We start from the raw sequence: 15,753 nt of genomic DNA on the forward strand, positions 1-15,753 counted from the left end.
CTCTGTGTCACACAGAGCTAACCTCCACTACCAAACAGGTAGGGAATCTTGCATCTAGGTTTAGCAATTTTGGATAATCAATCAGTTTAAACAAGGTATAAAATTTTCTTTAAAAAGTTAACAAAATATTTGATACAAAATAATTTGTTACATATGAACACATTATGAAGCATATTAATAAAGCAAACACTGGTGAATCCACACTTCAACTAATGAAGTAGAACCTGCAGATTCAGTTGAAGCCCTCCATGTGGTCCCACGCCTGCCCACCCAAGGGTAACCACCACCCTGAAACTGTGCAGTTGTCACCTTTTCCTTTTTCCATTTTTATTACTACACTGTGTCCCTAAATAATAGCTTATTTAATTTTGCTTGTTTTCACTGGATTCTAGGGTAGAACACACTTCTGGTTGTCCTCCTTCCTCTCAGGTTATTCTGTGTCACTCTCCTTTGAAGAGTTTGCTTCCTCTCCCTGCCTTCTGAATTTTGGAGTGACCAAAGACACAGTCCTTAGACTTGATTTTCTATCTAAAGTAATGGATGATGACCAGAGATGACGATTTCAGACCGGCTTATGGTTTGAAATGCCATCTGTATACCTCTCCTCAGAACTGAACTCCTATATCCAACTGCATACTCAATATACTCATTTGGAAGTCTAATGAGCATCTAAAAATTAAATCATCCAAAACTGAGCCTTTGATATTCTCCTCCAAAATCTTTTTTTTCTTCTTAAATGGAAACTCCATTATAGCTTTAAACACTGCCATTCCCTTATTCTATTTTTTCTTCTGCAAGATTAGATATATTGGAAAGTTTCATACTGTGTCCCATGTGTCTTAACCTCTCAGTCATCCATATGGAAATTATCCACGCAAAAGAAGAAAAGCTTTTTTTTTTCAATTTTCCTTTTAGTTTACTCACATCTACCTTTCTGTTTACAAATTATCCCTATAGCTGAATCTTTTCTACTAATGCCTTTCCATTTTAATGGTCAATTATATTTTTCATTTCTAAAAATTCTATTTAGCTCTTTTAAAAATATTTCTGTTCATTTTTTGGCAGTTTTTTTCTTATATATTATAAATAATTTTTAATATATTTGAATATATCAAACATTTATTCTGAATTATCTATCTTAACATTTAATATTGAAGCCTTTGAGGATGTGGGTCTATTGTTTGTTTTTTCTGTTGACTTGAACTAATGTTGGCTTACCCCTGCTATTCTCTGTGATTTAGACTGTGAGTTCATATTTGCTGGCAGGCTATTTGTTTTTCTTTTGAAGCTTCGGATGATTTTTGTCTGCTTTGTTGGGCAATGAGCACTCCTGAAATGAATCCTTTTAAAAATAAAATTACAAGCGATACAAACAATGCAAATACCATAGATTCAGAAAAACCCATGTGAATGGTAGCCAGTGGCCACTTATTTTCAGAAGAACCTTTTTAAAAAACAATCCATGAATAGCCAAGGCTGAAAATGGTAATTTTTCTTATTGTCTACCTCTTCAACTTTTGTTTTGCTTTGCTTTATTTTAGTTCACTCTTTATAAAAGGGTATTGCCTTTCCTATTTGTGCTCCTTCTAATAATTACATCTACTGTGCTCCGCTACTATGGCTAGTTTTTAAGACTGTCTCCTTGCTATGCTATGAGCAATTGCAGGATGGGAATGAGTTTTATTTATCTTTAAATGCCCAGTGCCTGGCACATGTTTTTTACTCAATAAGTTTATTTATTTACTTTTGAGAAAATGAATAAATGGCTAAGTTAATGAATGAGGGTTTAGGGAATGGTACTTTAAGCGGACCACCTGTTTAAACCCTTGAGGTTTTAATCTTATCTCAGTACTCACTGGCCAAATGCAAATCTCCTAAATTCAGTCTTGTTTATTATTCTGGGTTCACTGAACCTACATAAAGTCTGCAGTGAAACACCCAAGGACACGGACCGCTGCATGCATCACACCCAACCAGCATAAGGGAGGCCATTTATTGTCTCTAAAATAAAACAAAAGACACTGTGTTTTCTTTCTCTTTTATTGCAACCCATTGCAAGGTCAAAAGATTCACAGAAATATAGAAACTCGAAACTGGATGAATTTCCTTTATCCACTCAAAGAGATGTTAAAGACAAAGGACCAAAATTTTCCACCACAGCAATGTATTTCATAGTCTTTATTCTGAAAATACTGTTGACATTTTGGAGAGGATAAAAAGCCCTGCATTAAACATGTTCACATATATTTATGACATTCTAAGCAAAAAAAGAAACTATATTGCCCAGAAAAATCATTTTAAGCCTTATTTCAAAGCATCTAATGAGAGTACATTCAACAACCATCACAGGATCATTCAAGGTGGTGCTTTTTCTGGTTGTTTTTGTGATTAATGCTTTGAGGCTGGATGTGATGTTTCTACAGATTCCTACAAACACACCAAAGCAGTTTTCCAGGTTATGATGCATCAGGCTTTCTGGATTAGTCAACATCTTAAAGAATAAGTGCAAGTCCCCAACCCACCCCCACCCCCAAGCTAAAGCATATTATAGTGCTGTACTTGAGATTCAAACAACGCAACATTAAAAAAAAATTGATTACACACTTCTGAAACCATCTGCCAACCAAACTGTGACATTCCAAGGATTATCACAACTTTGAACTGAAATGGCACCATCTATATCATCGATGGTTCTCCTTCCTTTTGTCTTTTTTAACTATTTAAAATATAGTGTGACATATATAAAAATTAAACTTGCTTATTCACTCAAGCTACTATTACTTTACATATTGTCTTATAAATTAGTTTTGGATTAAAAATCAGTTAAAATATTGTGAATTAAGACAGTTTTCAGTAGTGGGGAAATGAACATGAAGATGATACAGTTCAACGTTTAAGAAGAATAACAGTTTGTTAATAGTGAACAGCTTTTTTTTCTTACATAAATTTTATTCCCTTGAAATTAAATTAGTAAGCCATTTAGTGATGGAAAAAATACTCTCGGTGCTTAGTGACTGGATTTTCCAAACTGATTGGGATTAAAAGCAAAAACATGCCACATCAGAAACAGGTTGACATAATCAAAGGAAAGTTGTTTACACAAAAAGAGTTATTATAAATAAGTGAATGGCATTTGAATGTAAAGCTATTTTTCATTTCTTACAGCTCGTATCATTTTAGCAACACTGGGACTTATATAAAGTGAATCTCAAATCTTAGCATATCTGTTAAAGACCAAAAAACACGTATGTCCACATTGGGAAAGAATAAATAGCAAACTCACAAGTCAGGGTTTTGTATATCTAACTCTACTGTGAAAGACAATCACTCTTTAGCTTAAAAAGCCTCCCTGCTGTCTTGATTATAAATCTAGACATAGGAAAGGTTATTTGAGCCTGAGTCCCCAATATGAATTACTCGTAAAGATGTGTGAAATCAAAACATATATTCATTGACTAACAGATACTGTCTAAACTGAAAACTGGTAATCTTTAATTAAACAAAGAAATGCTTATTTCTGACAAGTGTAAACAGAATCTTAATGAAAAGATTTTCTAATTTTTCCTCTTAACTCATACATTAACCAGCAACAGATCTTTGCCATAGCATAATAGTTATTCAAAATATGATAACATGCATATATCCAAAAAACCTGTTCTAAAGCCCAAAGCAAAAAAAAAAAAAAAAAACTTAATAGAAAGATTGTCTACTCATATCTCACTCATTAACCTTCTATTAACGTGACTAGCCCCAAATCTCAGAAATATACTTTCATAATTACCAATATTAACAAAAATAATTAAATGATCTGTAGAGTTTTTTTTTTTAAATAACTGCACACTAGTAATTACATTGGTGGCTTTAATGTGGATAATGCTAAGATTAGCTCCAAATATCATGAAAACATATCCAGACCAGTTACTATCCATTGTATTATAAAAGCTAATACAATGTTAACATGAAACTCAAAATACTTAGTACTCAACAGAATTTTGTACAATAATGAATAATTAACGTTTGTGAGCTGGTCAGGGGAGTTCAGATTGTTGCCTCCATATGAAAACTTCACAAAAGGTTTTGTCCTCTATAGTCCCTAAGTCGCCCACCAGACAAGCAGGTTGGGCCACCTGTGGGGACAGTGAGTTAGGCAGAGTGACGGTGGATGCCATGCTCCCTCAGTGGCCTGAAGAAAGGCCCCTGTGTCAGAAAACGATCTAGAAAGAAAGTGCTGTGGGGTGTGTGTGTGTATGAGAGAGTATGAGAACCTATATGTGTGTACGTGCTTGAAATCTTGAAAAGTACTGCTTTCCGGGCTTCTAATTGGCGCAACGTGGCTCCTTTCCGGTCATCATCAGTAGAATCGCACAATTCTTTCCCATCAAAAAAGAAGGCAGTTGCCTTCATTTGGGGGCATCTCCAGTGGCAGTCATTATTAGAAGCTCAAAATAATGGATCCGTTTTTTTTTTTTTTGATTCTACAGCAAAAAAAAAAATATTTTTTTTTAGAGAAATAAGCCTTTGAACTTAAAAACTAAATGTCTGTGCCTGTCAAAATCGTTATTTAAGGAAAAAACCAGCTCACCTGGGAACAAAATAGCAATTAAGCTTACGCTACGCAGTATGCAAACGAGACACAGATATACACACTCGGGTACACATGGAGACACGGGACAGTCAAAACCTTTGCAAGAGATCACCCACCCCAACTCTACAATTCCTCTCCGCCCTGCTGGCTGATCCACATGGACCCAAGCATGGGCAGGGCTGTCAGGAGGAGGCAGCAGACATGTTGGGGGTCCAGCCCATCTGGTAGGCTCTCTCCAGGGTCCTCTTGCAGTCCTGAAGGACGGTGCTGAAGGTGATATGGGGGTACTGCTGCACCAGCTGCTCCACCGTCACTTCACTGACCTGCAACCACAAAGAAGAGCCACGGTCACCCACAGGGACCACCGAAACCACCAGCCACCCACGCTCACTGGGATGCGCTTTCCATGGCACCGAGAACCCTCGTCTCCTTCCTTTTCAGCAGTGTGACCAATGCTTCGTGAGAAGACAGTGTCGCTTTTTGTGTGACCTCCCTGATTTCCTAAGTACTACATTCACCCTAAGGGATTTTCTGAAAAGACATGATATCAAGAAGTTAGTGTTTTCTAGACGCATAGATAACTGTGACTTGTCAAGATCTTAACAATGTCCATTGAAAATGGAGTGCTTGGGAGGTGAAGCAGCAGTTAGCATCCTAGTGTGCATTTGACTTCATCATCCACCTGACAGCTTTTTTAGGAGAGAACTGGTGATTGGGGGAGAGGATACACAGGATTCTGGATAGAAGTGTTGGGGAAAATGTTTATTTTTCTTCCCTTTAAACGTTAAGGTATTGCAAACTTCAAGTCCCTTTGTGGAAAGGGCTGAATTGTGAAGAATCAATAATTAAAACATACATGGCTGGCAGGTCAGGGATGGCCCCGATAGACCTTAACCATCAAAGATACCACTTTGATTCTTGATTAGACAAGGCAATCAGACAGGCCTAATTAAAACTAACACCTTTACAATTGCTGTGCTGTGAAGGGATTAATTTGTCAATTATTTTTAAGCTGATTGCAGTTCATATCACAAAAGTAGACAGCTTCCTTCATCCTTTAGATAAATAAATGATTAACCTAAGAACTGCAACTTTTAGGTAGCTTTATTTAAAATCTTTATTGAACACTCGGCATTTTCAAATACATCAATATTTCATTTATACTGGGTAAGCTGGTCTGAAAGAAGGTGCTGGTGATACTCATTTTTGTGCTCCCTCTCCATGTCTGTCCACTATTGAAAAAGATCAGGACCACAAGGAAAAACCTAAAACAACATCAAACCCTTGCTGTTTGCTTTGAAAGAACGCTTGGGAGTATGACGACCATGACATTAAGTCATCTGCACTTTTCTGAAATAACATGGTGTTTTCTGGGTGATTTGGTAAACCATGTTATATATAATCTTTTTGTTACATTTAGATTTGGTATTTCCACATTGCACTGATGATACTTAGTCTTTGTCAGCATTTCTATTCAAGACTTTCTTGTATTAAAATCAATTTTAATTCCAAATTCAACCAAGCCATGCAGTTAATTCTTTTTGTGATATAGATACAATGTATAACATTTTATTCACAAAAACACAAAATAATTTTGAAAAAAAAGAAAAACTGATATACAAATTAGAGTTGAGAATATCAATTAATGATGTTAAAAGGAGTTCTAAGCAACATAATTTTTGATTTTTTAAATTTCAATTTCTATCCTAAATCTTGCTTGAGTTGAGGCTGCTTAGAACAGTACACTTAGAAAGTCATGCATCATCTAGCCATGCCTATCTCTCTAGTATATTTTTGATACTAACCAGTCACCTGACCTAATTTAAAGTTATCAAGCTGTCCAAGTTCCTCCTGGCCTCAGGATCTTTGCACATGCTGTTCTCTTTATCTGGAATACTGTTAAATCCACTTCCACCTGAATGTCCCCTTCTCATGCTTACTCCACCTTATTCTTAGTTCTTAGTTCAGTGTCATTTCCCCAGGGAACGTTGATCACTGCCCTCACTCTGCTCCCCTCCCCACATTAGGTAAGGCTTCCAGGTTATTCACTCTTCCAACACTGCCTACTTTTCGTTCATGGTACCTTCAAAGTTAGTTTATAGTTGCTTTGTTTAATGTCTACTCCTGTTCCCATGTAAGATCTTACAAGAGCCATGACCAATTTTGTATTCATGAGCCAGGCCTACTTCTCAGTGAATGAATGAGAAAACAATGACAAACTACAAATAAAAAATAGAAACCCAAGAACAAGGCAAAGCCAGACACTAACATACTAATCACAACATACTAAAGACCAGCAATTCCCAGAGGAATTTGTATTCAGCTCAGGAATTCCCTCCTTCAGGAAACCTTCCCTAAGCAAGCTATCTCCCCATGAGGTTGGTCTCAGTACACCTTCTCTGTGGACCCATGGCGGGTAACTGAAAGGCTTGTCTCTTATTTAAGCACTCTCACATTGTGTTGCAATCATCTCTTTACTTGCCTCTCTCTTCTACCTGAACCAAAGTCTGGGGACCAGAGACTGCCTTTTATCTTTAAGGCTATAGAGCTGTATACAAAGTAGAGAAGAAACATGACAACTGTAGTTGACTTGAGAGTCAACCAGGCACAGGTTGGAATCCTGGTTTCACTTTACAATTTGGTTTCCTCAACTGTAAAAACTGGATAATAGTACTGATGTCACAGGACTGTTACAAGGATAAAATAATATGCCTAACACTGTGACTGACATAAAAAGGTCCCCAAATGGTAGCTCTTATTAGTACAGCTGGCATTCAGTTAACGGTCATTCACTGAGTTAATTAATGCTATGGTAAGGTGACCAGTTCTCTATAGTGATGCTCAATATTGTTCAACTTCTGAGATATTTCAGAAATAAACCTTGATAACATAAGTTGTAATGCTCAAAATAAAATCATCGCAGGATGAGAAGTAACTATACACTATTGATACTATGTATAAAATAGATGACTAATGAGAACCTACTGTATAGTTCAGGGAACTCTACTCAGTGCTCTGTGGTGATGTAATTGGGAAGGAAATCCCAAAAAGAGGGGATGTATGTATACGTATAGCTGATTCACTTTGCTGTACAGTAGAAACTAACACAACATTGTAAAGCAACTAAACTCCAATAAAAATTTTTTAAAAATACTTCAGATACAAGAAGAATCTATTCTATCTTAATGCTCTCTGGAGAAGAGCTCAGAACTTTTCTTAGTAATACAGTCCAGGTTTTAAATATCCACTTTCAGGAAATCCTCCCTTTTCTTTACCTGACATTCCCCAGGCTGTGGTTAGGTTACGTTCCACCCTCTAGCCATGAACAAACCCAGAAGGATGCAGGTCCTTCTAAGGGACAGATGAAGTCATCTGGTCAGAGGACTTTCAGAAAATCTGCATTGAATTGGAAAGGAAGTAAACACGGCCCAAATCACTTAGCATTCAAGGAACAACTAACTGAAAAATAGACGAAAAACGGAGGGAGAAGGGAAAACATTTAAACCCACCATAAAGATGGGGCCTGTCTTCTACAGTACATCTTTTCTAATCTACACATAGGCCTGTACAAAGTTTTATACCGAGGGTTGACAGGCATTTCGTTTTGGAGGTCCAATTTTTAAAAAGTGAAAATATCACTAAGTGATAACTGTTTTGCAAGAGGAGATATAAAGTTCACCTTAAGCAAACTTGATACATGAGATATGGATTTATGAAGTACATAAATTAGGAGATAATTGTTCACTTTAGCAAAGACTTTCACGGTAGGGTTATTTTGTCAGCTCTCTTAATGTGTTTTATATTCCTTTGATTTACCAAAATTCAATTTACCTATTTCTGTTGCATAAGGTAAGGTCCACCTATAGCTAAGAATATAGAGTGTGTTAGATCTCTGGCTTTCATAGGTTATGGGTCAGAACAGACAGTAATTTGGCTTTGTATAGCTGTATGAAAAACGTTACAGGTAATCTTCCATGGATATAATGTGTCTTCTAAGCAATCTTTTTGCTAACTGTGTTAGCAAAACAAAGCAGTAGGGAAAATGCAAATATTCCATTTTAGAGCTTTGTTGGGTAGAAGCTATTCAGGGGAAATACATGTACTCCCACTAGGGAAGGTTCTATCTTTTACTTATAGTGTCTCCTGGCGATACGGTGTGACAAATTTTATACTGAAGTTATTTTCATTTACTCCTCAGAAGTATAAATTATGCTCACCTCTTTGTATAGACTCCATAAGTGCTTTGGTGCCTCAGAGAAAAAGTTGGGTGCAAGACACCAGGAGGGTCCAAATCATTTTAAATCGTTACGCCTACATACACATTTCTGTAGATATTTTGTCATGCACAACTCCACTTGCTAGAATGAAAAGAACCATTCTCTGTTCCAACTCATAAAATGTATGTAATATAAAAAAAGGAACATAAAGATGAATTTTAAAAAGTTTCCCCACGATCCCTGGTTTTCTGTAATTTCTTTTTAACCTGCTGAAAACTATCAATGGCAATTCTTATATTACACATGAGATTTGAAAAATGCAGAGTATCTTCCTAAAGAAGTATGCAGTAGTGTCATTTGAAGAAATTACTGTGATTAAAGGGGAAAAAAAGCATGTACCACAGGTTTTTTTAATATGTGAAATATAGTTCTCTCCAAAGACTGTATAGCCCTAATTTACATTTTCAAAATTATTATAACTCTTTTTAAGGTAACAGCAATTTGTCTGGTATTTTAATCTATTTTGAGCTAACATCTATTAGCACTTTTTGAAAATGTGAGGCAAACTGCTATGCAAATTAAGGTAAATCATACTATAGTTTCATCCTATTGCTGCTGCTACTATAGAAGCGTGAGGAGAGATCCTTCAGAGTTTCTGAGATTCAGTTTAACCAATTTATCCAGACCATCACCCTGTTTCTTCACCTCCTTATTGACACTTGCCCCAGAAAATTCCAGAAAGTGCAAGCCTAGGCCTGAATTATCTCCTCAATAATACCTATTGTTCAAAAAATACAATTTCTAATGGAATTTGCTGCAGAAACCATTTATGTTAAGTGATTCTTATTTCCTCTTTGACTCTTGTTATAAAATAGAACATGCTTCTTATGTCGGGGGGGAATATTTGACATCTGAGTACATTAAAACCACACTTGAGAATATAATGAACCACTTAGGGACTTCCCTGGTGGCGTAGTGGTTAAGAATCCACCTGCCAAGGCAGGGGACATGGGTTCAAGCCCTGGTCTGGGAAGATCCCACATGCCGCGGAGCAACTAAGCCCGTGCGCCACAACTACTGAGCCCACGTGCCACAACTATGAAGCCCGTGTGCCTAGAGTCCATGCTCCACCACTAGAGAAGCCACCGCAATGAGAAGCTTGTGCACCACAACAAAGAGTAGCCCCTGCTCGCTACAGCCAGAGAAAAGCCCACGTGCAGCAACAAAGACCTAACATAGCCAAAAATAAATAAATTAATTTATAAAAAAGAATATAATGAACCACTTAAAATCATCTTTTTTTTAATGAAGAAAGTTTCTCTGCAAAAAGTGGACACTATTTAAAATACCACAAGCAATAAATGTATTGCATTTTTCCTAGACCGTAAGTTCCTTGACAGCAAGGAGGATTTTAGTCATCTTCTTGTTTTCAGTCCTATACACTCTCTCTGGCACATTCTCATCCCATTAGAATATAAGCTCATGAGAGAGGAGTTTTTGTTGTTTCTGTCCACTACCAAACCCCTAGCAGCTAGTGAATGCCTGGCACATAATAAGTACTCAATAAATATTTGTTGGCTAAATTAATATAGTAGTTGTTCTATGAGTGTGTATTGAAGAAACAAAAAGGCACCAAATAATACTAATACCCAGAAATCATGGAGATAAGCTCACCTTGTTCCCAGGGCATTTAGCTATGGTGGTGGCAGTCTCTAATGTCTTGACATTAGGGCAGCTCCAAACTCCTTTAATCTTCCGAAGTTCACAACCAAGGTGATTGTTTCTGCTACTCTCCTTTCTCTTCTTTCCATCTGATATCACCGAGTGCCTCCTTCCAGATACACCTTGCCTGGGCTTTCCAATAATTTTGCACAGGAGACCAAAGCAGCCCGTGATGGTGGTTCAGCATCATGAGCTGGTGGTCACTGGGCCATGTGGCTGTTGGGCAGTGCTCAGGAAAAGCCTAGGCTATACTTCAGATTAACTGATGGCAGCCTTCCTACTGGAGATGCGTGACACACTACACTGGGTAGGTGACATTGAGAAACATGCTGATGGTCACTGCACATGCGCCAGTTTCCAAAACTTTGCGAAAACCCACATGGTTCAGAAGATTTCATACTTCAGCCTTCAGCATCCAGTGCCCTGCTCAGGGTAGCAGACCCAGGAGGGCCCCACAGAAGATTCTGAAGTTTTGTGATATTTAAGGTTTCTTCTGATGTCACAGTTGTCTGGCGACAGGCGGAACTGTGGGCAGATCTCCTGACTCAAAACAATGCTATTTCCACCCTCTGATTTCTTGGGCTTCAGCAGTTCTACATGTCTTCACTGTTTACCCAGGGGCTGGTTTTTGGTTGTTGTTTTTCCTTGTCACAGTGGTATCTGGCATTTGTTGTCCCAGGGAACATGTAAACAATACTCCAATATACAGTATAGTCCCAGACAAGGAAAAATTCTCCAACTAAAACTGCCTCATGCTCTCTACCGAGAGACACTGTACTCATCAGGATTAGGCTCTCATGTGCTACGGGATAAATCAAACGCATTCTTCAGTGTGGTTTATTTTGGCAAAATACTTGAAAGTAATTTGTTAATTTTTCAGCCTAATGACCAATAGGCAAAATAAAAGTATGTCCCCATTCCAGTAGGGATGGAGGAAGAGGGCAAGGGAAAAACATTCAGTGAGCATCTACTATTTTCCAAGCATCTAAGCATTAATACCACTGATTACAGATGAACTGTGGCTCATACAGAATTAGTATTTCACACAGGGTCACACAGCTAGTAAATGGCAGCCAGGATTTGAATCCGGGACCCTGCAACACAGGCGCTCTCTGCCCTGGGACACATTGCCCTGCACACAATGCGATCCATGAAGCGTCAGACTAGGGCCTAGCTGAGCACCCACTCAGTGAAACGTCCACTGACATTCATTTTCCAGCTAACATTTAAAAAGTGATGGCGGTTTACATATAAATACAATTCAAAGTCCTTTACAAGCTCTTCAAAGTGGCTGCTCTATGGGAATGTAAATTACAATAGATCTCACTTGGCCTGGGGAACATTCTGCTGTGGAACTGTGGTTGTGGAGACTTTGACACATGATGGAAACATGACGGAGCTGTAGGACTAACAAGGGGCCTTTTAGCAGGGCACCATGCCATAAACTGGCGTAGCTTTCCCTCCAATCTTTTACCCTTCAAAACGTTTTTCTGTGTCCCAGAGGTAGAATGGCCAGCATGACAGATATGGTCCCTGCCCTCTTGGTGTGGGAAGATGGACAATTACAACAACAGCAGCAAGGCCTGAGAAGTGCTTTCTAGGGGAAGTACAGGTTGCTGTGGACAAAACTTAGTAGCTCCTGACCTCCGCCAAGAGGGCTGGAAAGGGCTTTCCAAAAAAAGTGATACTTAAGGGGACTCCTGAAGGACAAGGAGGTATCGGCTTGTGTACCCCATGCACTAAATATACACATATTATTCAGGGGAGAAAGGAAACCCGCTCATGAGCTAGAATAAAACAAATAATCTGTCCTTCACTTTGTAAGCTTTGTAAGGCAATGCTTCTCCAGCCCACCTAACAAACTCAAGGGTATAACTGAAGTAAGTTCTTGTTTCCAATAGCACTGCTCTGAGGACAGGGGTGGGTGGGTGCAAAGAAAAGGCCCCCCCTCCCTTTCTGCAGGCTGGAAAAGTAAGGAGCCCAGAGTAAGTCTGTGAAAGTGTCGCAAATAGCACAGTCAACTCCTGCGTCCTAATTCAGGGCTCTTGCCCTCATGCTGGTCTGTCACTATTCACAGACTCCTGGGCAACGCTACTCACTGCTAACAGCCCCACAGGCTGACTCCTGGGCAATATGCCTCCGGAGTTGGCCTCCCTCTGAGCTTCTTGGCTCCCGGGACAGTGTACTGGCTGTCCGTGGGACCTGGCATTCACCAGGTGCCAGCTGCTTTCACCAAGTGCCCACTGGCCCCAAGATGGGCGTGTATTAAAACGGATAAAATAAGGGTGACATGAATTTAGTAATACCTCAAATTTGCATGTAAATGAGATGAGTCATCTAAGTGCAGTTTAAAATATTGTAAATAGGACACTAAGAAGAGAATAAAAGAGCAGACAATGCAGTGATTTGGCCAGGACCCTCACAGCCAACCACATGCACTGGGCTCTCCACAGGCCAGGGTAGATTTCTTTTATGATTCTCTTTCCCTCCCTTTGCAGCAGGACGTTTCACATCCCTGTTTGGGTGACATACCCCATCCGGCTAATGTTTCCCTATGATCAGAGCAGGGAGGTCCAGGACACCAGGAATCTGGCGCCACTGTTACAATCTCTCACCTCATCTCTTTCCCTTCAGCTGCAAGCCTAGCGTCCCAGCAGCCAGCAGCTCCACAGGCAGAAAGAGGCTGCAGGCGGACCCACAGGGAAGGCAAAGGCTGGTGAGGGCTGTGGAATGACTCTGGGCATGAGTGGAGCACCCAGCTCCTTTTCTCCACCCTGCAGGCAGCTTCACGTGCCTTTCCTTCCCGCTTCCTTTCTCCACACTCCACAGTGACTCATACGTAACAAATGATCAATCCACGTTTACTGATGTGGGATGAATTAAGCTGTGTCAATAATGCCCCCAAAGGAGAATCATTTAAGAGTTCTTTGGACTTCATCCTCAGAAGTAGCCAAAGAATTCGAGGGACAGTTTGCCCCAGAAAACCTTTTGCAGTTATTGAAATTAGGGTATAACTAAGAATGTTCAGAACACCACACACACAGTTTAGGTTGTCTTGGTATATAACTCATAGGGGTGGAACAGCAGTGATTGTAAAATGAAAGTAATTAACCTGAACATGCTCTGTCTGGGAGGACTAAGGGGAAGCAGGTGTTCAGCCTCCGAAAACGTTTCTCAGTGGATTTCCTATGAAGTCAAAGTGTCTTGGATTTAACTTTGAAGTACAAGTAACGAATTTAAAAAATTAAACTGCATCTGCAACCAAGAATACAAACAAGAATACAGTGGTTCTCAGCCCAACTGCTCATTAGAATCACCTGGGGATCTCTGAAAAATCCCAGTGCCCAGGCCATATCCCAGACTAAACGTAACCCAACCTTGGAGGAGTGGGACCCAGGCATTAGTATTTTTTAAAGCTCCTAGGAGATTCCAATGTGCAGCTCAGGCTGATTGAAGAGCTCCTAGAGAGCACAGGTGGTTTCTGCACTTGGCAATCTGAAACCAAGGTCTGAACTACCATCACTTACAGGTAACAAGTACCCACCCACCTCCCATGCCACCCACCACATTAAACACTGAGTCAGGGGTTCTGGAGGAAAGAAGCTGTTGCTCCTACAGCTTGTTGGTCCATCTTGTTTCAGATATTCATCACTGTCTGAAACAAAATGTATATTCTTTGAGTGTAGTAAAAACAGACTGGTTTCCTGTCCTTCCACCTTGGCCTTCCATCTCCAGTAGGGCACAGCCAAAGGAGGTGGCCACCTGACCTTCCCAACAGCTAACGGAGAGAAAGATTCCCCTAAACCCAGTTCACACAAGGACGTAGTGCTTCCTCAAGGACCACTCAAGAGGTGGAAGGAGAGGGCACACATAACTGAGTAATATGATTTTTAAAAGAAAATGATTATCTTATTGGAGCCTAAAAGCCACCTGCTAAATTATGGGCATCAGCTGATTATAGGACACCCATAATGCACTAAGCCTCATGCATGAACCTCATACCAAGAGCCTGAGGCCTTTAAGGATGTTTTTTTTTTTTTATATAGAGGTAAGAAATATTACTTTTGGGTGGCAAAAAACTCATCTAAAAATCCCAAAGTGTAGAAGGAGACAGATACTGAGAATGCAATGAACCTGACAGAGGCAGGCTCATAAATTCAGTCAACTTTGTCAAAGGCAGTCATTCCATTTCAGGATCTGCAGTGACTGGAAGTGCCATGCTCTGTCAATATCACAACAGGCCTGGATTCATGCTGTCTCTTTTTCATGAAATGTGGGTTTCCTGTTAACACTAGCATTGCTTCTGTTCACTTGAATTAGCATGGTGAGAAAGCTGCAAAGAACCTGGGAGGATGGAGATCACAGAAACGCCTGCAATATTAAGTGAGAACCGGGGCTCACCAACCTGAAGCCTCTAATTAGAGATTAGTGTGACAGGAGTTCAAAAACTAGACTGTCAGAGAGAAAAATTAGTGACATTTTCATTCCCTGTTTCACCAAGTGATCCTTCACCCAGATGGATGTTTCAAGCCAATTGGCAGCTCCAGGTACACAGTATTCCATAGGACGTTCTGAGGCCACAAACCCATGGAATTGACCCATCGTGCAAGTCTGTACATTTTTGGTATAGATTTGCATGTGCAGTGCAGGTTAGAACCAAAATTGACATGTGTGGGACACCAGGATGGAGAAAGTCACTTGGGGAGTCTTGGTGGTGCTCTAAATGATTCAGTAAAAGACTATTTGAGAAAACCTGGGTCCTAATAAGATAATTAACACTGTCACTAAGTGAGCGGTAAGTGTAATGTATTTACAGAACACATCTGCGTGTTTCTAAATTAAACTTGCAAAGTTAAGCTAAAAAACACAATTGAGGGAGAAAACTCTCAGAACCAAAAATTATGTTTTCTTTTGTGCGTAATGGCTTTCTTGATTTCAGTTTTTATTTTCTTCCATAACGTCTAGGACGGTGGTAATTACCCGTGGACACCTGACGAAAAAGAAATCTCTCTAAAATTGAGTCTCCATCAGGTAGAATTTATGGATTTGACCTGTTTCCTAAAACAAGTTTATTAGCAGCAAAAATGTATTCTGTATAAAAGTGATAAATCCATAAATTAAAATTAAAAAACCTGAAAATAAGTGACATTTTTGGCTTTCAGAAGAGAGACTCTACATAAATCAGAGCATTTCAGGGTTAGGCTCTGAAGGATGCTGAGTCCCGTCACA

At 39.4% G+C, this 15,753-nt stretch overlaps 1 protein-coding gene across 2 annotated transcripts in view; it reads right to left on the bottom strand.

Moving 5' to 3' along the window:
* Positions 1–2,022: 2,022 nt before the first annotated feature.
* Positions 2,023–15,753, bottom strand: part of FBXL17 (F-box and leucine rich repeat protein 17) — a 491,291-nt gene continuing 477,560 nt past the window's right edge. For both annotated transcript variants that reach the window (XM_081230861.1, XM_081230860.1), the window contains one exon: positions 2,023–4,908. In XM_081230861.1, the coding sequence (XP_081086987.1) occupies positions 4,768–4,908 (141 nt within the window). In that variant the 3' untranslated portion in view covers positions 2,023–4,767. The remainder of the gene's footprint in view (positions 4,909–15,753) is intronic.

This window comes from Mesoplodon bidens (assembly GCF_964165515.1).
Source record: "Mesoplodon bidens genome assembly, chromosome: 4".
Lineage (NCBI taxonomy): Eukaryota > Metazoa > Chordata > Mammalia > Artiodactyla > Ziphiidae > Mesoplodon > Mesoplodon bidens.